This window comes from Mycosarcoma maydis, chromosome 22 (assembly GCF_000328475.2).
Source record: "Mycosarcoma maydis chromosome 22, whole genome shotgun sequence".
Taxonomy (NCBI): Eukaryota; Fungi; Basidiomycota; class Ustilaginomycetes; order Ustilaginales; genus Mycosarcoma; species Mycosarcoma maydis.
In genome coordinates this window covers 336,876-359,893 of record NC_026499.1, presented here as the reverse complement: position 1 = coordinate 359,893, position 23,018 = coordinate 336,876, and the positions used below count along the sequence as shown (strand labels likewise).

The window sequence follows — 23,018 nt, the reverse complement described above, 5'->3', positions numbered from 1 at the left end:
ATCTACGTCCGATACATCGCCAACGTAGTTGTGCACCCAACAACTTTCTCGTCGCACTAAAGATCCATGCCCCGTGTGCAAGCTCTAGAAACTGCCCAAAATCTGGAATCACCTTTGCGCTGTTTGGAGAGGAGGATAAAGCATTCAGACTCTGTCACTTTTAAAAGGCCGCTGCTTCGACTCGCTCATATCGTCCGTGCAGTGCTCTCGCTCACACACAACCACACGCCAAACGTGACGCACCTCTTTTGGCCATGACGCCTTCTAGAATTCAGCAAAACACATGGCCCGCATCGCCGTTGTACGAGCCGTCCAGGAGCTTCATCCACACTTGGCGATCCTTGTCCGAGTCAGCCTGGAAAAAGTAGCTGTTGTTGGCGGTATACACCGCAAACACATTCTGCTTTCCCAGCAGGCGTTCCGTATTTTCGTCGTACTCCACCCTGACGGCTTCGACGTTGATGACCATCACCTCGTCCACTTGAGCATTCGACTCGTAGATATGCAGAAACGGACGACGGAGCACCAAGAATCGACGCACCCACGTGTCTGTGATTGTTTCGAGCGGGATCCAGAGGTAGCCCCGATGAGATGTGGTGGCAGTGCGTGGGAGCAGTGCGACAATTGCCGTCAGCGCCGCCGGTGCTGCCGGTGCTGACGGTGCCGGTGCCGGTGCCGGTGCGGTTGACGACCAAGTGGATCGAGTGCGCTCGATCTTGGCCGGTGAAGAGGATGCGCTCAGATTGTCAATTCCCAACCCATTCGTACCGTCCACCGCGGATGGTGCTGCGAACATGCCAACCAGTCCATCCGCACCAGTCTTACACGTGGTCCCGCCTGCACTCGCGGCATTCGTACTGGGCTGCACTCCGATCACCACTCCCACCTTCGAATCCCTCACAGCGCGCTGCCACACCGCCACCACCCTCGCCGCCAACTCCTCCTTACTCTCCGCGTTGGCATCATCTACATTCCTCATCATCGCAGAGCGCCCCTTCAACGTCGCCCTCACACCCTCCACCTCCGCCCTCCGCCTCTCCCTTTGCACCAACGCCGCATGATCTCCAACCAAGCTCACGCCTCTTGCCTTCCACCCTCCCAACATCTCCTGTCCCCTCACGTACTTGCTGCCCGTATCCAACCTCCAAAGCTCGCACGGCCGCTTCATCATCGGTGGCACCAGCCTGACCTCAAAGATCGCGCTTGTCTTGGTCATGCTTGTCGATCCTTCGATGAAGCTCATCAGCCTTCCCGGTGGCTTTGCGTCCCTGCCATTGATCGACACGGCCAGGTCCATGCTGAACGCCGCCGGTGCACTGCAGCGATCCACTTGGATCTCGAACGAGAGTCGGATCAGCACTCGATGTCCAGCGCTCGTCGTCCGATTGAGATGCAGACTATCGTGGACGCTGCTGTCCCACCAAGCCCACAGCTCGAGTTGGCTCGTCCCATTGTTGGCAAATTCCACCGACTGCTGCTTGAGCGGCGTTTTCAGTTGGACGGCGTCGGAAGCTTTGCCTCCATGCACTCTACCTCGGCTGTCCAAAAGTCGCACGTCTGCCAGCTCCAACTTTGTCACTCTGCTCCACAAAAATTGACGACCGGAATCGTGCGCCAACTGCAACACCAGTTTCCGCTGCAACCCTTGTCGAAGGAAGAACGACCCCGGATCGAGCGCCGATGACGCCCGCACGGGCACAGGCATGTACTCTCCAGATGCGTCCAACTCGCAAATCTGCACAGAGGCCAAGATGAAATGTCGTTCCTCGTTCCGCATCTCGTTCTCCGAGAGTCGCTCCTTGATGGTATTTGACATGGTCTTTTGCTGGCCTGCCGTTAAGGACCGGGAATCGTCATGGAGTGGTACAAACGCAGCGGCGTGCTGTTGGCCCTCGCTCTCCCTCGCACTGTCGTGCTGCTCCAGTGCAACAAGGTAATGCGGTCGCAATTTCGCATACACCTCGATCGGCGCTGCTCCCGTGCGCAGCCACTGGATCGTTTCCGGTGTCAATACAAACGAGAGCGTCCTGCGCAGTCGCACTTCGGCCAACGACTCTTGGTTGACCAGATCCACAGGGATCGAGGTGTAGATCTCGTCCTTGCCCAATTCGTTTCCGGCAAAAGAGCTGAGCTTGACTTGAAGATGGATGCTGGCAAAGTCGTCGCTCGAGATGCCCGAGATGGCATCCACCAAGATCTGGAATCCGAGCTTCTGCCCTACAAGTGGATTCACGATACCGTTCGTACAAGATGAAGACGTTGGTGAGCTGGGGTTACGCGATCCACTTGGCGCCGGCAAAGCCGTGCCTCCCGCTCTTGCACTGACGGGTACCGGGGATAGACTGACAAATTTCACCGAAACGCTGCACCACCCGATCTGCTTGGCTGTATGTCGATCGTGCAGCGGCAATCGATACTTGGCCGACAACTGCCTAGAGAGCGGGGTCAGTGGTACCAACGTACTCGCCACAAAGGCATAAGTCGGATGAGGTGCCTCGTAGAAAGGATCGGACCAGTTCAAGTGTTTCGAGTATTCGGGTTTGTCGACAAACGTGTATAGGTTGCGCATCTTTTGCAGACGCTGTTCAAATTTTGGCATGGACCAAACGTAGCAGGTCGAGTGAAGATAGTCGAGCACCTTGATGCCCATGCATGGTTTTGCGCATGAAGCGAGATCGGGATCGGAGACGTCATCGAATTCGGTGAGACCGGCAATGGCTTCGACGCCTGAGGTGGGCACAGCGAGGGGAAAGTCATCAACTATGGTGTATTGATACGTGACGCGCTTGGCGAGCTCCTTGCTGATTACGTTGGCTTCCTTGACGAGCACCGCCTTACAAAGAGCGTCTTCGGCCATCGATACCTTGGTGTGTGCCTTCCACTTGACGAGCACTTTTCGTAGCAGTGCCTTCTGTGTGTCGCTGTATTCGATAGGCTCATCGGCTAGGCGGGGCGAACCGTTGGCCATACGGGTCAACTTTTCCTCGTACTCGCGCACTTTTGCCCTCAGTGACTCGGTCTCCCTGTGGCTTGCAGCAACAAGCGCCGGCGACGAGGCGCCCGCACCGGTGTAGGCATTCTCCTTGATCGGCGTACCGGCACTGAAGCGCATCGAACCCATCTCGCTGCCTGCCTGACTCCAGGGATCGATGCTCGTATCGTCGGTGAGTGCGCCATGCGAGTACGGTCGGATAACCGAGCTCGCCGACTCGCTGGCATTATCGTCAAACAGACTGGCTCGGCTCTCGGGACGACCGAGTACGCTTCCCATCGACTTTTTGGATCGAGCCCGCGAGATGTCTTCGAACAACTTTTCGAGGTCCTCCTCGTTGAGGTTGTCAAAGTTGACATTCTGACCGTTGAGTTTGGCCATGGTGTACTCTCGGCGAGCATAGGTCCAATCGACGTCTCCGGAAGCAGGCGAGTCAGGACGAGTGGAGGGCAAGTCGCCATCGATGAGCGTTTCGTTGTGCGCTTCGCCCGTGGACAGAGCAAGGGTGGACCGGACACGATCTCGCGCCTTTCGAACCTCTTCGGGATGGTTGAAGCGAAAAACATGAAAGTCGCCGAGGATAACTCTGTAACCCGATCGAAGCCTCTTTGGCTCGTCTGGTGCAAGACGTTTGCCGTTGACCATGGTCATGCTGTCCGGCATGGCGGTGACCGTGACAAGGCCGTCCTGATGATCAAACATGCAGTGCTTGTTCAAGATCTTGGTGCCGCTGAGCTTGATATGAACGTCGGGACCGCTGTCTAGGTTGCCAACCAGTGTATGACCGGGCTTGATCTGATAGATGAGACACTCGGACATGAGCGGATCCTCGTTGAGGTTGACGAGATGGGGCAGTTTCTTGGGCGTATGAACGCCGACGTTGCCCTTGTCGACCGAGATGCCGAGCTCTTCGAGAGCCTTTTCGCGCTCCTTTTGAATTTCTTGCGTTTTTGTGAGCTTCTCCTCCCAGCTTTCGTTGAGGCTGCTCATGATCTTTTCGCTCTGCTCGAGCTGTTCCTGCAACTCGGCCTTGGTGACGGTTTTGATCTCACCGGTTTTGGTCTGGTAGCGAACGACCTGCTTGTCGGGTGGTATTGATGGGTCCCAGTTGCTCTCTCCATCGGCGCCACCTCCGCCCGAGACGCGTGTGCGAAGCAGCTCGAGCTCTTCCTTGAGTTCGCGGATGAGTTTTGCGTTGGGGTCCTCGTTGACGACGGCCTTGTTCTTGATTTTTTTGGCCTGATCGGCATAACGGAGCGTACTGAGAGTCTCTTCGTAGTCTGCTGGCGAGATGGCGGCAATCATGGCCGTCTTGGAGTTTCCGCCGAGACTGTCCTTGAGCAACCAGGTGAGGACTGAATCACGATAAGGTACAAAGCTATCTAGGCTGGCGGTTTTTGGTTTTTTGGCGCCCTTGACGGGCTCGACAGCCGAACTTGCTATGGCGAGAGCGGCAATGACTTTTCCGAGAGTGGTGAGGGAGCGATTGATGTTGGCGCCTTCCTTGAGACGTGCACCGGTGGCACCTGTCGAGTTGGCGCGTTCGGAACCTGCCAGGTCGACCATCGAGATGCGTGATACCTTTTCGGCCTCGAGTTTGGTCTGGACATCGAAGCGCTTTTGTGTGAGGACAAGCGTGAAAACGGCGTGCGAACGCGAACTGGTCTCGTTCATGTTGGTGGCAGCGACGGTCCTGGCCTTGTTGCCTTCGTCCATGAGGTTCATGATATCGGGATAACTGGCAACGACGAGCTTGCTGAGATCCTCGACGTAGGGACCTAGGCTAGGATGCTCTCTTACTTTGAGATTGCCCTTGTTTTTTGGATTGAGCAAGTCTCGAACTTTCTCGTTGTAGATCTCAATGTAGCTGACCTCGACGCTGATTTTGAGGTTAGGATCGGCGGCGGTCTTTTGGTTGATATCTTCAAAGAGGCGAGCACAGGTGAGGGGAATGATACCTTTGGCTTGAGCGTACCCGACCATGGAGTGTGATTTGCCGGAACCGGTCTGGCCGTAAGCAAAGACACAGGTGTTGAAGCCGTTGAAGGCATGCTGTAAAAGTTCGACGCCAATGTACTGGAAGAGGTCGTCCTGTTCGGTGTGTTCGTCGTAGGCGCGATCAAACGAGAAGGGCATGGATTTTTTCTTGGTGGCTTTGCTGTTTTCTTTTGTGTCGGCTTCGTTGGGGGGTGAAAGGATGAGTTGGTGCTGGTCTACAAACTCGATCAGGTTAGACGCGCCCCGATTTCTTTCTCTCGAGTTCATGGGACGACATCGTACGACGACCTTGATGTTGCCCGAGTCGGCCATGATGGCGGAGCTCTATGGAGGTGGCAAGTGTGGTACTGGATCTGGGCCATGCACCTTGAAATCGGATGACAAGGTACGACTCTTCGGACGAGTGCAGTGCGGATGACGAACTGAATCCCGAGCTTGAGGTGGTAGAGAGTAGAGGAGCAGGGTGTGCAGTGCAGATACAAAGTTGATCGCCTGTGCTGCGGTTGGTGCGTAAGCTGCAGAGAGCAGAGGATCGGAAGCGAGAACGTGAAATGAAGGCGGGTATCAAAAAAGAATGTGGCTTGAGACAGGGTGAGGAGGGCGCGACGGCGACCAGCAGCCAGCAAGCAGCAGCATTCAGCAAGCACGTTGCGACAAAGGAGGATTATGGTGATGGCAGAGACGAGGAGGGTGAAGAATGAGTAGTAGCAGAGTGAATTCAATTCGTCATTCGCTCGCACGTCCACGGTCCGTAGTCGCTGTCCTGCGTGTGTTGCTCTTCAGGGTCTCCTCTCTCGTGAATCGTCTGACTGACACACAGTCACAGAGTTGTGACAGTGACAGAGTGACACTCACTCACTCATGACTCGTGACTCGTGACTGTGAGCAGCCGTGCCAAGCGTCTGACACTTTTTAGCTTTTTAGCCTTTTCAGCTTTTTAGCCACGCTTCCACACGCTTTCCACGCAGCACACTGCGCATTCAAGATTCACACACACGATGCGTGATGCGTGATTCGTGATTCGTGATTCGTGATTCGTGATTGCGACCGTGCGCGCACACAGTCACACTCACCCACACGCTCTTGTTGAATCGTGAATCGTGAATCGTGAATCGTAAATCGATCGTGAATCGTAAATCGTAAATCGTAAATCTTGGATTTCCTGGAATTCTAGCATTCTATCAAGATTCTTGTTTAAAGCACAGCACAACGCAGCGCGACTCGTGACTTGGGACTGCGCATGTTGGAAGCTGCAACAATCACGAATCACGAAAATCGTGAATCACACATTTCCACCGATTCGTGATTCGTGCTTGGCCGGGTCGCGTCCTCGAGTCACGAGTTTTGGAGCAGTTCTTGGCCGAGCGTGGCTGAGCGAACACGGAAGCGAGCAACACACGTCAAAAATCACGGATCGTGAATCTTGTCGCTGTCTATTCGCACACAGTCGCGGTGGTGCGAGTCGCGAGTATATGCGCAGACGTGCGACATCTGAAACCAACACCGGCGCCGATTCTCGTGCTTTGCGCTTCGCTCCCTGACCATCCAACCCCCAAGCAGCCGCTTCAACCACTCTATTCACCCCTGTTGGTTACTTGTTGGTTATCTGCTGGCTACCTGTTGGTTACGAGAACGTGGAAAAGTGGACAGTGCGTCTGATTCTAGCGAAACCAAGCAGGTACAAATACATGTATACAAACAAGCCCAACCGGCTGGCATGTTGGAGAAAGTGTGAAGGGTGGTGTCGAGATGCAAGATTAGCTTTTGTTGTTGTGGTTGTGGTTGTTGTGGTTGTTTTCAGACTGCTCCATCGACTTCATCCATTGCTCACGCTGCTTTTCGTCCGTCTCGCTCTGCATCTGTCGCTGCATATCGCCGTCTGCAGCCGCCAAGACGTCCTTGAGACTCGACTGTGCACTGCCTCGCTTCAACGGCTTGGGTTGCGTCGGCGAAGGGCTCCATCCGATCAGAAAGATCAACTGGAACGTCGCTGGCACCCCTTGCTGCTCAGCACGCTCGCCCTCACCCGCACCCTCGCTCTCCTGCTGACCGTGCAGCGACTCGTAAATGGCACCAGCCGCGAGCATCGTATCGCGACGCAGCTGGCCTCGACGGTTGATGACCGCATTGGACTCGCCCATATCACGAAGATCGTGCATCAGCTCGTACATGCTCGGGTAGCCCACCGAAACCTCATCGACGTCGACCGTCGGGATCGTGAAGCCCGCACGAGACAGCAAAGATGCCATGTCGCGTGTGTCAGCCATCGGCGAAATGCGCGCAGAGATGCCGCCTTCTCGCTCCTGCTCAGCCAATTGCAGGCTCGTTCGTAGCTCAAACAGCGTATCGCCACCGCACAGCGCTCCAATGAAAACACCGTCTGGCTTGAGCGCACGTCGAATCTGGATGAGCACGCCTGGAAGATCGTTCGTCCAGTGCAGACCGCCGCTGAAAACAACGCAATCCAACGAAGCCTCCTCGAATGGCAGCATCTCTTCATCCATCACCCGACGCTCAAACTCGAATCCAAACTGGTCATCCAGGTGCCGATCGCGATTCAGCAGCGCCTCGCTCGTGTCGCACATGATGATCTTCTTGGTGCTGCATCCTTGGGCATCCAAGTAGTGACGCAGCAACCCAGGTCCCGCTCCCAGTTCAACAATCGTCGTCAAGTCTCGCTTGATGTCCTGCACACGATCCGCAAGCGATTCGGCGATGGCATGACGTACGTAGTCAGTCTGACGCGACGCCTCCCCCCGCTTTGAGTTGTCGTCAAAGCCATAGCCAAATTGGCTCTTGGAAATCGACGGCTTCAGCGCAGCTCGGTCCTTTTGCAGCCTCTTGGTAGCTCGGTCAAAGATGGTGAACGCGCTGTTCGGCTTGGGTGGTCCGGGCGCTGGTGCAGCTGCTCCGCTACCAGCCATCGTCGAGGCGTGGCGCACCGACATGCCACTGATACCCTTGTTGGCGCCACCATCCGTCAATGGCGCCCGGTACAGACTTGTAGGCCTCAGTCGAGGAGAAGTCTGCCCAAACGTCAAGCGAGCATAGGTGAAAGCGTCGCCGCCCACAGCCTCGGCAGCGGTCGCAGAGTTGGCTGCAGCAGTCGAAGCCAGACCTTCCGACACGAGCGCACGAGCACGTACAATGAGCGCAGGTGGGAACGCTCGTGCCTCCATCCGATCCACCAGAGCAGCTGCGCGATCAGCGTGGCCGTGCTCAAGCTCGGCGCGCATCATGGCTTCGTACGTCGACGGCTCACGTTGCACCGATGCAAATGGAGCATCAGCGCTGTGCGACCCAGCCGTCACATCGGCAGGTCGAACTGACGAAAGCACGACCGGCGCGTCATCAGAGATAGGAGCACCAGCACCATGCGCTCGTGGAGGATGGTTGCCTGCCGCAGCAACACCAGCAGCGGGCTCACCCATACTCTCAAACAGAGCACGCGCCTCGTTCAATCCGGCCTCCCCTTGCTCCATCGAGAAGCCGCGGATCAGCAAATTAGCCACGTACGCTGTCATCTGTAGTCCCGCCTGCTTCATTTTTTCCAAGTGTGAACGCATCAGGTCGGTCCGGTTGTGCGCAACAAACACGGCCAGAAGCGCTTCGAATGCGACCGCATCTGGCATACGTGCACCATCCTTGCGCCTTTGCGACGAAGGGTGCGAGGCAATCGAGTCAAACGTAGCAACCGCGCGATCCAGATCGTCGAGCATGCATCCGTAGCAGTTGATCAGCGAAGCCCAGTGCGTACTCTGCACCGTCACTGAGCGTTTGCTGGTGAGCTCTGCAAAGACGCGTTCCATCTCGAGAGGATCTACGGGTTCAATGGCGCCAAACAGGTCGAGCAGTAGCTTGTAGGTATGCGCGCTGGGCTCGACGCCGGCATCCAGCATCTTGTGATAGTACACAAGCGCCTTTTGACGATCAGGCACGCTCTGAATGAAGAACTGCATCATCGTGTTGTACGGCGGCACACGAGGCTTGAAGGCTGGATCCCGCTCCATGCGCTCAAACATGTGAACTGCGCGTTGCTCGTCGCCGATACGCGTGCAGGCGTTGATGACAGCTCCATAGGTAACGCTGGTGGGCTTGATGCGGAAGTTGGTAACCATTTCGTCGAAAAGCTGCAGCGCTCGATCCGCCTTGCGTGCGCGCGAGAGCTTCGAGATGACCGTGTTAAAAAGATAAGCCGTTGGACGTACTCCGAAGCGCTGCGATTCGTCAAAGAGCTCCTGGGCGATGGAGGCATCGTCAGTCGTATCGCGAATCGTAGCGATGAGAGCAGCGTACGAAGTCGGACTAGGCGTGCCGCCAGCGGTGATGATGCGGTGTCGATGCGTGGTAGCCGCTTCGGGTCGACCGGCGTGACTGAGTGCCTGGATCATGCTGTCTTCAACAACAAACCAGGCGTTGGTCTGCCAAGTCGGGTCCCCGACCAAAGCGTGCAACACGTGCTGAGCCATGGCATAAAGTTGCTCGACGCGATCGACGTTGCCAAGACGTCCGAAAGCACCGATCAAGACAGCAATACCTTCAGGATGCGCAAAGTTTCCGACCTTGGTCTGCTCGATCACCTCCTCAAAGACGCGAGGCGCCTCCTTCTGCCCCGAGGGACGCGCGAGGGAGATTAGCTTGTGACCAAAGTCGGTATCGACGACTTGAACAGCAGGGAATGACAAAGTAGACGAGCAAGTTCCCGAGGTGGTACAAGAGAGCGTCGGTGCGGGCAGATCCTGGCGGTGAAGAGGCGAATGTTGTTGCGGCGGCGTGGTGGCAGGGGTCGACGTACTGAGTTGAGAAGCCGATCCCGTCTCACTGCTGGTCTCATCTCGGACAGCAGCGACGTCTTGAGCTTCTTGCTCTGCAACTGTGGAGATTTTTTGCGTCGTCCACTCAGGAAGCAACGCGAGCGCTTCTTGTCCGTAACGAGCGAGCGTGACTTGCACTGCCTTGGTCGTGTCGATGGATGCACGATCCGCGCTACTCTCACTGCCTTCTGAAGCAGCAGCCGGCAGCTTGGCGATATCGTGCAAAACCATCGGAATACCGTCAGCCTTGTAAGCGTCCAAGTTGAGCGGTCGAACATTGAGCTCCTCAAAGCAGAATGCCTCCAAGATCATGGTCCAGGCATCGTTAGAGAGCGGCAAATTGAGGACAACGTCTGACGACTGGGCATGCACGCTTCGATACAGATCGGCAAGGGAAGCAGCGACGTGCTCGTCAAGCAAGCCGGCTTCGCGTAGCACGGGAGCCAGGTATTCGGCGCTGGCAAACAGTCGGATAGAAGCGGGATGGGCGTCATTGGCGGTGGCAGGAGAATTGGTGGTGAAAAAGCGAGATGCCAGTTGCGAGAGCTGCACAGCAAAGGGTTGGTAGGATTCTGCTGCAAGATCGAACTTGTCCAAAAAGATGCGTGCGTAGGTCAGAGTGCAACCCGCGTCGACGACGCGGTCGGCAGTAAGGAGGACCTCGGTGAGCTGGAAAATGGTCGATACGATGGTGCTAATCTTGGACTCCAAGTTGGACGGGGAAAGACGGGCAAGCGATGTGGCTTCGCGCGAAAAGAAGGAAGCGGCAGCGTCCAGAGCACGGTCGAGCGCAGCGTTGGCCTCTTGTGCCGAGCCAGCTTGCAGAAGACGCTGAGCACGAACCGAGTTGGCGGAAGCGAGTGCGATGAGCGTTTCAAGCTGGGCGTAGCGATGAAGCTCGACACAGCGCTGCAGATAGACGTGAAAGACGCGCTGAAGCGGCTCTAGCAAGTCGTCGCCCGATTCTGCTAATTTGGTGATGAGGTACTCGATCGACTTGATGCTAGGCATGGGTTGCGAATCGGACGACATCGAGTGAGGAGCAGTATTTGCGGCTTGCATCGAAGTGACCTTGATGAACCAGTGGAGCGCAGTGGCGGTGTCGCCGCTGTCAAGGAATCCGGTGATGACAGACGAGATGATGGTATGGTGAAGGGCCGGGACGTTGTCGCCGCCTTGAAGCATCTTTTCGAACAGCTTTATTGCGCCCGCTGGATCGTTGAGCGCAAAGTGGGCCTCGATGAGCGAACTCCAGACGATACTGTTGTCTTTGTGGTTCCAGTCGGGCTTCTGACTAGCGAGCAGAAACTCGTCAAAGACCTGCTTGCATGCAGCGAGCTTGCGCGATTCTTGCATCTGTTGCGTCTCGTCGGGCTTGAGCTGCGGGTCTTGTGCAAAGGTGCGAATGAGATGCTTGAAGGTGTAGGCGTCGGTATTGGCAAACATGCTGCGTTCGAGGAGGTCAAGCACACTGAGAGCACGGTCGACATCGCCGCGAAGCGCGCAGCTGGAAAGTACAGCGTTGTAAGCCTTTTGATCGTCAAACTGAAGACGGCTGCTGTGGCAGACACTCATCAGCTTGAGAGCCTGGCCAAAGTTGTCTTCTGTTGTAGCAGCAGCATCGGCATCTGCGGATGTAGCATCAGACGGAGGCAAGGTCGAGGCAGCGGCGGTTTCGGCATCGCGTGCACAGAGCGCCTTTACGAGAACAGTGTAAGTGCGACTGTTGGGAGAAAGACCCGTGTGGATCATGTCGTTGTAGGTGTCGGTGATCTCGCGGACGGTTTGACCGTGACTGCGGATGGCGAGAAGCGACTCCATGACCATGTTGAAACCGGCCGTGGTCTTTTGTTCCTTGGGGAGAGCGTTGAAAGCGTCGACGCTAAGACGGATCTGGTAGGCGTCTTTTCTCGAAATTGCTGAACGAAGTTCGTGATAGACGCGGTCGTGGGCGTTGGTGCTGTGGGTGGTGGAGATGGATGGTGCACCGGCATCGCTTGTGGCCTCGCTGGGATTAGCCGTCAGAGTAGAAGCGGCGCGACGTTGGGTTTGCGAAGAAGCGTCGGCATCCTGGGAGTTCCCAGTGTGTTCTGAAGCGGTGACGAAAAGAGGAGCTTGCTTGGCGGCAAAGGCATGTCGGAAGCGCACCTGCAAGTGCGAGTTGGTGAGGTGACCAGGAGAGGCGAGCATGGAGCGCTCGTACGAGTGCTGACCGTCGAGACGCAGTTTGTACGCTTTCTGTCTACGAATTTCGTCTTCTTCATCGTTGCTCTTGTTGTTTGTATCCGAGTTGGGCGTCGAGGAAGCTTGAGAGAGAGCACGACCGGTGTGCTGGTAGGAAAAGTGAGTGCCGCGGCCGGCGTGAAATTTGGCGCCACCCGCTCCGGCACCAGCGGAAGAACCGCCACTGCTGAGACCAGAAGCCCAGCCAGAAGCCGAGGAACCGGTGGACGAGGCAGAGCTGTTGGAAGCGCCATGGAAGGCACCACGGAACGAGTTGGCAGAATTATGGGCGGCGCTGGCCGCTGACTGTGCAGCGCCCCTCCATATGTGAGAGGCGAGTTTGGCAGCCGAGCTCACAGGCATAGCAGCTGATGCCGTGCAGCCGAGGTTTGCCTATGACTCAGACGGTCGATCAGGGAGCCAAAGGAATGGCACAACGGCCGGAAAAAAAAAAATCAAGGCGACCAAACCGATGCTGAGGGTCTGGAAGAAAGCGAAGCAGAGGAACAGACAAATGGGGTATAGAGATTGTCTCTTCGTCTGCGCTAGTCGATAGAAGGCCGGTATAGATTCGTGTGTTTGAAGATAACCAATTGAAGGGTATAGAAGCACGAGATAATGGGACCAGCCCTTGCAGCAATCAGCTATCAGCTATCAGCTATCAGCTATCAGGAATCGATGGATGGACGGTCTGGTAATGTTCGAGATTCGAAAAGTGACCGTGATTGCAGAAGAGAGAGTGCGTTGACGCGTGTGGATTGGTATGAAATGTGAAGCGCGAAATTTTGCTTCGCATTCGATCTTGAAGACGATCTTGAAGTTGCGTTGATTGTAAGTGATGTTGGTGATGATGACGAAGAAGGAGGAGTTGAAGATTTGGCTGAGTCAATCGATTATTATCAACCACGAAAAAGAACACGAAGCCCGAACCTGAATTGGACTCACTCGTCACTCACGACTGTGATTTGTTCTGCTTTGGTCCAACCATAAAACGGAAAAAAAGGGTCTTGGTCTTTTCCACTGTGTGCCATCCACTCAAGACTTTCCGTGATTTTTCGTGCTTTACGATTCACAACTCACGATTTGTGATTCTTCTTGTTCTTTCTGCTTCTGCTTGCAGCGGCACAGCGCGCGTATCGGGGCGTCTCGGGGTGTGTCGGGCTGCGTAAAGTGGAGGGAGGCATCCGCTGTTTCCGCTTGATTTTTCGGTTTTGCTAACAATCGTCTCGTCCCTCGTCCCTCGTCACTTTTTTGCGTATTGCTCCGCGGTGATCCGTGATTCACGACTCTATCTCGTGTCTCGGTCACGGGTGTGTGGTTGTGGGTGTCGAGACGATCATGATCGATTCGTCAACACCGCTGTGCTCGCCGACGTGCGAGGCATTCACGATGGATTGGACGTCGACGCTGTAGTTCTAGTATTCGAGTTCCAACCAAGTCTAGAGTGCTTTCCCAATAACATGAGCTGCTGAGATATCTGCTCATGTGTCATTCTTCCAGTATCCATCCACCACTTGCTTCGCATCTGTGTGTGCGACCACACAAACATGAACGCAGCGCCGAATTGTGAATGCACCAATGCACAACGACCTGTGGGGAAATGCAAGCGAATGCCAACAATCTGCATTCGTGATTCCCACACGTGACATGTGACACTTCCGTAGCTTATCCGGCGTCTTCCGTCCTCACTCGTGACTTCCCGTTTCCTTCCCCCTCGGCGCAGATCGCCTCGAAATTCGACTCGTGACTTGAGCGAGTCACGAATGGACCATGAATCAGCGAATCGTGAATCGTGAATCGTGAATCGTGAATCGTGAATGAAAAAAAGAAGAAAAAAAGTGAGTCTGTCGTCAAAAACCTCGGTATAACATTCGTGATTCACCTCACCTCGTGCCTCCTTCGCCCAACGGTGCGCCCGTGGCTGTGGCCCGAGACCATTCGTGATTCACGATTGAGCCACACCACTCACGACTCGTGACTCTTGTCGCTCTTCAGTCACGCGGCTGGCTGCACAAAGCCAAGGATCCTAAATACGAATGTTGTCGTGTTGATCATCAAAGAGACAGGCACAGATGCGCTGTGCTTGACGCAGATCAGTCTCTGAGCACGATTCCGTCCAAGCATGCAGCCAAAGTATTGACGCTGGCCACGCACCACGGTTGAGCGTTGTACGGCCACGGCAACTGGTGTCGTTCTTGGCTGATCAATCGCAGTCGATGCAGACTACGCATGATTCCGTCCAGTGCTCCGCTCCTCAACGCTTCTTCTGCCTCTTTGGCTTCCTTGTTCTGCACTGATGTCTGCTGCGCTGCCTCCAAGCGCCAAACTTGAAGCATGTCGACAGCCAGAACGTGACTGTAAGGCGTGAATCCATCCGGACAATGCTTGTGTTTCGTCTCGCTACTCGTGCTCGTCCTGCCACCGCCGCCGACAAGGTCGGGTCGGGTGCGATGCACAAGAATCGCTGAAGCCAGAGGCATCGCTGTCGCCTCCTTCTCGTCCCCATCCTGCTCGGCGTCTTCATCCTCTTCACCAATCGCCGCCCACCCACCTGACGCTTGCGTCCATTCCATCGGCATCGGTTCCGCAAAACAGACCATCTGCGACAGATCCGCCGCATCCAGTAGCATCAAGCTCCCTTTGTCCGCCGTGGAGGCTGCTGTCCACTCCTGTCTCGCTTTGATGCCTACCCCTCGTTCCGCCAGAACAGCGCCCGACTCATCCGGTCGCACGCTCAGCAACACCACGCTTGCTATCACCCGCTCCTGAGCTCCGCTCGACGACAGGTACGCATCGATCAGCCGCTGCCAAGCTCGCAGCTCGCACTGCTTCATCAAGCCTGTGCTCGAGATCACCAGACGCCAATGCAAATGCGCACGGCTCGCTTCAGCCAGCGCGAATCGCCACACGCGCTCGACGCATGCTTCGATGCTTCCATCACCATCGTTGGCAGCGAGCGCATCTACCGTACTCGATCCGCCGCGCTCGTCGATGGCGCTCACCATGACCACCTTTTCTCGCATCGCTGGTCCCGGCGCGTCGTCATCGGCAAGATGGCCCAACTCGGATATGCTCGCACCAGCCAACGACGCCGCGCTGCCGTTGCGACTCGAAAGTCGATCACTGCGCCGTGCCTCGGCTGCCTTTCCGCCTCTGACAGCCTCACAGATGCGGTAGCCGACGTGCAGCAACACGTGCTCGTCTGTTACACCAGCTGGCTCGCGTGGCCAGCTAAGCGAGAACTGGGTCCTCCCGGCAGCTCCCGCCAATCGTGTCCCGGAAGACGCACGTCCAAACGCGCTCGACAGACTAAACGCTGGAAATTGCACGAGCGCCGAGATCGGCCCTGGCTCTTTGCCATGCAGCACCTTGGCAGGCTGACGTCGAACCAGCCGCGGTAGCTGGTCGTACACCGAGAAGGCCAATGTCCTCAGCGCCTGCGAATGCTGGCCAAAGCCCAGACTGCCGCTCTCGGTCATCATAGACGGGCTGACAGCACGAACGAGCAGCTGCTCGGCAAGCACACCCACTTGCTCGCTCAGCATCGCCCGCAAATCCGCTTCGAGCCGCAAAAGGCCATGGAAGCCTGCCGAGGCGCATATCGTTGAATTCGGTGGCTGCAGCGTGTACACCACCACATGCTTGCCCTGAAGCAGGTCCAGCTGCACACGGTTCGAGATGGATCGCAGCGTATCCAGCCATGCTTCGCCATCCTGCCAAAGTTGCTCCAGATAGCTCGACAGTGCCAACGTTTCCGACCCGTCTGCGATGGCAAGGATCGATTGTGCATTACCAATGTGCGTGCCAAGACCGTGCGTCTCGAAGGCAATGCGGACACGGTCCAGCCAAGCGACAATCTCTTCGTGCCATGCTGGCGAAGCATCTGTAAGCAGCACTTTGGCAACCACATGCTTCTGTCCACTGACCGCCGACAGTTTCGACTTGTCCCACAGCGTGAGCGCTGACGGCAGTGCTTCCACTACCGAGCCTTGGCAGCCGACGGCGATTCGACTTGGCTCGAGCACCTCGGCAATCTCCAAGCCACTATCGGCGTCGGCAGCACAAGCAGCAGCAGCAACTTCACCGGTAGCCCTTCCAGTCACCTTGACGAGGTACTTGAGCGTTGGAAGTGCTGACTGAGCTTCATTGCCAGCGGCTGCGCTGTCCATGTCAGTGTCGGATGGTTGCTTGGACCCCTCGGAAGCAGGTGCGATGCTGAGGACTGATGCCATAGCTTCAAGCACCTCAATCTTGTCGCCAACAGCTACGTCTGTCCCCGTCGTGATGCTCGCCATGCCGAAGCCGTACATCGAGCGAAATTGCGGATTCTGGATCAGCCACTCGGCCGTTCTAGACAGCGTCGATCGCCTCATTGTTGGCCTTCGCTGGATTGCTGATGAGTCCGTGTAAGAGTCTCGAGGCACAGTACACAAGTGCAACCCAGGTGGCTGGACGGATTGTCTCGGTAACGATACGTCGTCGCTAGCCTCATCGATCGGCCCGCTGACAGCCGGAGACCACGGCGGTTTCGACAGACTCGTTGCGCCGCAGAGGTAGGTGGAGATGACCTCAAGAGATGAGGCCTTCAGCGTCGCCTGATCTGCGGGAGACAGTGTCAACGCAGTTGCCTCTGTGTCACTGCGCGCGTCATCGCTGTCGTCGTTGCCATCGCTGCTTGAAGCATCGCTCTCGGACGCACTGACGGCTCCAGACCGCGCCAAATCGTCGCTTGACCTCGGCGTCGCCGGAGCTTCTAGCGTTCGTGACGAGCTCGGATGACGAAGAGCGGTAAGCACAGATCCAGGAGAAGCCTTGGTCTGCCGGTCTCGATGTAGCTGTAGCAGCGCCAACCCACGACCCGATGGCGTCCTGGACGGCAACCGCCTCGTCGCCCTTGGCCGCGAATGAGATGTCAGCGACTGTTTGTCGAACTGAGCCGACTCTGCAGCGCCCTCTTTGTCTGCTCGGCCACCCGCCCTGCTTGCGTCGCCCGACAAACGGCGCTCTGGCAATGGCACGTTGTTTGCGTTTGATGCTGAATTGGTGATCGTAGCAGGTTTGGGCCTAGACGCAAACTTACCCAGCAAGTCATACTTGCGCCCGAGGTTGGCACGAGCACCGATAGCAAGCCTTTGTAGCGGCTTGCGTGTTTCTGTCTGAGGCAACGGCAGAAAAGCGTTGGGAACGATGGCTGGCCGCTTTCGGTTCGAAAGATCCATGTCCATAGCTGCGTGCGCTGCTGCGGCCGCGGCTGCTGTGCTGACATCCGCTAGGCGCAGCTGGTCCTCGGCTCCCCGCTTCAATACCGGATGCTGGCTGGATGCGTAAAGATGCGGTGCAGAAGTGGCGTTGCGCTCTCGGGAAGCCTGGGCCGACTCGCGCATACGACGGTCGTTCTGCAAGTCGACAATGGTGGCGCCATCCCGATATTCCTCGATAGGAGAGTACGGCGTTCTCGGCGTCTTGTACTGTGGATTGCCAAAGGTCGGTGAGCTCTCGGTGAGTGAGCTGGGGGTGAAGCCAGGCAAAGAGGCCGGATCGCCAAACGGCGTAGCTACCGAAGCATCACGCGGCGTAAAGGAATTCATGGCTGGATGGAAAGCATGCATCGAGCCGGCGGTCGCTGCGGCCGTCTCTGGTGCAGTGCTGGCTCCTGTTCGAAGTTGAGCGGGTTGCATTGGTGCGGCAGACAACGCTGTGGCCTGCGGAGCCGTGCTCTGAGCCTGTGACAAATCGGCTGAAGCCATGGCGTGCTGAAGACCCGGAATGGCGCTGAAAAGCGCATCTAGACTGCTCTGTCCGGCGTCGTCCATGGCGACGTCATCTACGATCGAAGCAGAAGACGTGGCAGGCTGCGGGTCGACGATTGCCGACGACGTGGCTTTTACCCCTGGGCCGTTGCCTTCTGACATGAGACGCTGGTCGTAGTCAAGGTCGTGAGATGGTGCCAGTTGAGCGGCTTCAGCAGGCTGATTGACGTGGTGCGGCGGCAAACCTGCTTCGGGATGGAGGCCAAAGGCAGACTCGTCGAAGAAAGAAAAGTCATCGTCGGTCAGCAGCCCTAAGTTGTCAAAGATGTCGCCTTCGCCAGCTTTGCGCTTCGTCGATGTAGGCTGTGTCAAGGCAAGCGGCGTATTGTCCATCTGCTGCAGTGGTGTCGCACCGTGGGAATGCATCGCGCTGTGTGGCTGCAAGAGCGATGGTGGCACGCCGAGGTTCGGAGCTTGAGCAGGAGCAGCTGCAGCAGTGGCAGTGGCAGCATCTGCTCCACCTTCGAGCGGAGCTGACGCAGAACCAGTGGAGAGTAGCCAGTTGGTACCTGACTGATCAAGCTGCGGGTTCTGTGTACCGCCAGGCCCCTGAGTGCTTGCATCGACAGCGCCCGGGGCCGATGAGCTGGTTAGGTTGCTTTGGTCTGCTAGAGCCGAGGCTGATGCTGACGCGGGCGCCTCGTTGATCTGGGAGGGCAAGAACTGCATCCAGTTGAGGTCCTGTGCGAAAGCCTCTGTGGTGCTTGCGCCCGGCATAGGCTCCGTGTTGGTCGGTTCGCGCTTCAGTGGGGATGTGGCCGCCACGGAATGGCCAGCAGGGGGCAGGGCCTGCGAGGAAGTGGCCGAAGCGACGGTGGGCATGGCAAAGTCAAAGTCAGGGAACGAGATGCTGGCCGGGGTGATGTCGGGACGCGTTGAGGGGATGAGGTCGACACGATGCTGTGCAAGAGAGGCATCGTCTGGCTCGCCAGGCGTGTAAGCGCTTGCGTTCTGTACAGGAGATGACTCGTTGGCGTCGTTGAGCACTTTCAGCGTAAAAGAGACGAGTTCCTTGAGCGGAGTCATGGGTTGGCTTTGCAAGTTTTGCAGGTCATCAGGCGCAGCGGCGCGTGCGAGCGTACGGGACTGATCTGGTACGACAAGGCACCAAGCAGCAGGCCACAGGAAGTGACGGGACTCTGGACCGAACTGCGATGACCCTTTGCGTGCTTGTTCATGACCTTGAGCGGCAACAGGAGGGGTCATGACCTCGTCTGTTGCCTCTGCTTGCGAAGATGCGATATCAGGCTCATTCGGGAGCGGATCTGGCAGACGCGGCTGTTGGTCATGCAATCGCTGGATGGAGCGAGGAAGCGCACAAATTGCGAGTCCCGATGCAAAAAGGGACGATATGTCGCGTGTGTCGTCGATGGGACCAGCGCTGAGCGTTGCAAGCCTGGAGTATAGCTCGGAAAGGTGCTCCTCGGCGACACTGCTTGTTGGCACGATACCTAAAAGCTCGACATGATAACCCAGAGGAGCTATGAGCATTGTTGGAGACGCTGATGATGAAGGCAGCGAGGGGAGAAAGGTGGCATATCGGGAGTCGGTCAATGGAAGTGCACCGAATCGGCGAGAATGAGCGTACACAAAGAGTGAAGTGGTCGTGAGCAAAGTGGTGAATCGAGTCATGAGGCAGTCAGATTCGACGCGGCCGTCGAACGAGATAGACTGTTTTGGCGCGGCGAACCAAGCTGCATCCGATAGTGCGATGGAAGACGAGTCTGATGGGCGGGGTGGTAAAAAGACGACACCCCGTCCTAGGCGAAGCCGAGCTCGCCTGGGCATGGCGTGAGATTGTGTTGGATTAGTGGATGTCGATTGCGACGCAGCCAAAGCATCGACGAGTTTGGCTTTGACAGATGCCATGAAGCGCCTGTGTGCTTGACGCTGGTCTTGGGTCAACGAGGATCGTTTTCCCTTGAGGTCGATGCAGTTGGGTGCTGCGACTGGAAGTGGGTAGGAGCCTGAGCTGGTGATAGCGCATTCAGAAAGGCGTTGGAGCGATTTGACCAGGTTTGCTGGGAGACGGCGGACGAGCGTGGGATGCAGCGGAGACGTGCCCTCTTGGTTCGCGGCTGCAGCGCCTGTGGCATTGGTGTCGCTGGCGCCGGCTGATGACGCCGAAGTGCTAGCTTTGATCTCTTCTTGGTCCGTGACGACCACAAAGAGCCACAAGTCTGCATGCGACACAGGAGCGATCAGATGCGTATGCGTATCGCCGGTCGGTGAAGAATGTCGGGAGCTCGTGTAGAACAAGACGTCCTTGAGCAAAAGCTGGAATGGCGTCAGATGATGTTGTGGCTCTTCTGTGACAGGTGGTTGGATGCGCGACTGTTTGCAAGTGGTGATAATGTGCTGGACGGCAGTATTCCAAGCGTTCTGTGAGCCTTGAGAAGTGTTGGCTGATGAAGCAGCGGTGGAGGTAGATGCGTCTACGCGTTGATAGTCGGGGTCTAGCTGGGGGGCAAGGCGAGCGTTGTTCTTGTGGAGACGATGCCAAAAGACGGTGGTATGCGCAGGGAATGCAAGCTTGGCGATAGACGTAGGAGTCTGCGAGGTGAGGAGTGGGAGGCGCTGCAAAGACCTTGTGGGTGCCGACGCTGTGTTGGAAGCTGCTGTGGAACGAGGGGCCACCACGGTACCAGGGAAGGCCGTGTTGGCAAACGGACGTGAAAAGGGAGGATTGGCGGAAGGTGAGGAAGCGAGCTGTCCTTGTGCGATGCCACTGACTCTACGATGAGCCGATGGACTTGCTGCCAAGCTGTTGGAGCGCGCATGCGACGCAAACGAGCCGGACGGATGCGCCACACCACTGGTAGCATTACCACTACCACCACCAATGCTGACGGCGGGCGCGGAAGTGAAGGACTGATTCCACATCGTGTACGGCTCAGATGAGCTTCAGCGTACCTCTCGCATCGTTATCGTTCGAGATGGCTGTGAGTGTGTGGGGGAGGACACAGATAAGGCTTGCAAAAGGGGTTTCTCGATCTTTGGAGTTGCAGGTGCCTTGCTTTGGGGCGTTGGCCGTAGTTATCCGCTCGTGGGGTGGTGGTGGCGTGCCAAACAGTTGTGACAGTCTGTGAGTGTTGTACAGGATTAGTGAGTCGGTTGAATGTGTTCCTCTTCGCTGCTCCGCACGAGTCGTGAGTTCGGACCGAGTCAAGCTGACACGCCACAATCGTGAGTCAGTCACGAGTCAGCGCATGGCGCCTAGCTTTTGAGGGGTCCAAGCGTATCAATCGTCAATCACGAATCACGACTCACGAATGGCACGCATCGCTTATCTCGTCACTCGACACATCGGGCTGTATTTTGAGAATTTCCCCGATCAATGCCAACGCCAAAGAATCCGATCCTTTTGGAGCCGCCTTTTTGTGTTGTATTTTTGTCTTGTTTTTTGTTGTGATACACGAATCGTGAAACCGTAAATCGTACCTGTTCGCGCAGCTTGCATTCGATCGGCTTTGCTGTAGCTGTTGCAACGAGTTGACAAGTGTTCAGCTCTCGGCACAAGGCCATCTCGCTCAATGGAGATGGAGAATGTCGTGGTATGAAATCGATAGTGCAAGGTAGACAAGCAGTTGAACCCCGCTCAAACCCAAGTACGGTGCGCATTTAGCCACCTCTGTGCCCCTGATCTTGACGTCCACATAGACTTGGTTATGTTGTGGTCGACCATCCAAGCCAGTATGCTATGTTGGGATCAGAAGCGAGCGTCGAGGTCTGCGGCTGCAGATGATTCTCTGATTTCGTGCCAACGCGTTGTGCCAGCCGAACTAGGCTGCCAAGAAGGGTCGACGCAGCAAAAAAGCCTTTGCCGAGATCAACACGATGCATAACTCTTTTCTTTGTCCCCGTTTTACAACCGATGCGGCCGTCATGGTCTTGCTCGCTGGCGCCGCCGCTTTACAATAAGCAGAGTCGCGAGGCCAGCCATGCTCGACTGGTGTGTGCCTGAGGGGTTTTGGCGTCTGGGCGTCTGGGCAGATCTGTAATTCAGCCTAGCGATGCAAAGAGGCAGCCCACCCAGCAACCAAAGCAGAGCTCATCTTGAACACAAGTTCGACGTTTACCCGCATTGCCCTAGCCTTGATGGAATGGTTTACGGGCATTGTGGATCGTCGGAACTGTACTGATTGGTCCGCAAGATAATTGAGTCGAGCACACCACCCTCTGCAACCTGTCAACTCGGCGCCCGCTACCAAGTTGATGCCACCTGCCAAGCCAGTGTCCAGACGCAGCCAAGCCAAGCTGAGCCAAGCCATGCCAACTCAAAGGGGAGGAAGCGGTGCTTGCTGCAATTCAGGAACAAAAGGGCATGTACGTGGGTCGGTTTGCTAGCCAACTGACGCCTCACTTTCATCTACGAGTAACTGCGCCCAAACTCATCAACTACCAAGCCTAGCGTAAGGCGCCCAGGTCGATCTGAGCGTGCTGTGAGCATGCAGCCAAGACGAAGCGTCTTTCCAATTTCGACATTTCTGACGATCTCGGATGCGGCCCATGGCAACAAGTCGACGTCACTGATGCCTTTTTATGATCCAAGCCAACACAAGCCGGGCGGACTCAGCAACCATGTCTGTGGTCATTGTAGCGTTGATCTTTGTCGTAAAGCATCTGATCGCTGCAGTCGACGGTCCTGCCTGGCACATCTTGCAACAGCCATCCTTGACTGCACTCAAGATGAAAGCGCTTGCACGTGCCGCGAGAGGGGGATGATGTGCCGATGCGCGACCTCGAGGGTTGAACTGGAATGCGTTTTACTGCGATGCTCTGGTTCGGAGACAGCTAGCACGAGGCAGCATACACATTGGTTCGAAACAGTGACGCTTACTAGCAACACCATCTGCTGTACCTGCGGCACATCAAAACACGGTCGTCGCAATACCGCCAGGCCGTTGCAGAGATTGAGCGGAGAGTGAAAGTCGAGCCGTCTTGGTTGAGGTACAAGATCGCGTGCACGCGTGAACATTGGCAGCTAGATACTCTAAGATAAAGTATTTACAGGCTGTCTGTTGAATTCGCAGTAAGTTGACGAGTTGGGATCCTATGCATCAGCCAAAGGACCAGAGAAGCAGCATCGCATTCACGGTGATTGCATTGCAATGGATGCGCTAAGTTTAGCAGCGAGATCGACGAGATCCTGGTGCAAGGTACCCTGCGGGGAATCAGCTC

At 56.4% G+C, this 23,018-nt stretch overlaps 4 protein-coding genes across 4 annotated transcripts; all 4 read right to left on the bottom strand.

The window, feature by feature from the left end:
- Positions 1-271: 271 nt before the first annotated feature.
- On the bottom strand, positions 272-5,302 carry UMAG_06251 (Kinesin-3 motor protein; the record flags this gene model as incomplete). Its single annotated transcript, XM_011394293.1, has 1 exon — positions 272-5,302. The coding sequence occupies one exon, from the start codon at positions 5,300-5,302 to the stop codon at positions 272-274; it is 5,031 nt and encodes a 1,676-aa protein (XP_011392595.1).
- Positions 5,303-6,747: 1,445 nt separating this feature from the next.
- On the bottom strand, positions 6,748-12,390 carry UMAG_10976 (uncharacterized protein; the record flags this gene model as incomplete). The annotated part of the gene is made up of 1 exon (XM_011394310.1): positions 6,748-12,390. The coding sequence occupies one exon, from the start codon at positions 12,388-12,390 to the stop codon at positions 6,748-6,750; it is 5,643 nt and encodes a 1,880-aa protein (XP_011392612.1).
- A 1,730-nt stretch (positions 12,391-14,120) lies between these two features.
- On the bottom strand, positions 14,121-20,720 carry UMAG_06249 (uncharacterized protein; the record flags this gene model as incomplete). The annotated part of the gene is made up of 1 exon (XM_011394292.1): positions 14,121-20,720. One exon carries the CDS (start codon positions 20,718-20,720, stop codon positions 14,121-14,123), a length of 6,600 nt encoding a protein of 2,199 aa, XP_011392594.1.
- Positions 20,721-21,503: 783 nt separating this feature from the next.
- UMAG_06248 (uncharacterized protein) lies at positions 21,504-22,108 on the bottom strand (the record flags this gene model as incomplete). Its single annotated transcript, XM_011394291.1, has 2 exons — positions 21,504-21,747; positions 21,870-22,108. 2 exons carry the CDS (start codon positions 22,106-22,108, stop codon positions 21,504-21,506), a joined length of 483 nt encoding a protein of 160 aa, XP_011392593.1.
- Positions 22,109-23,018: the final 910 nt, after the last annotated feature.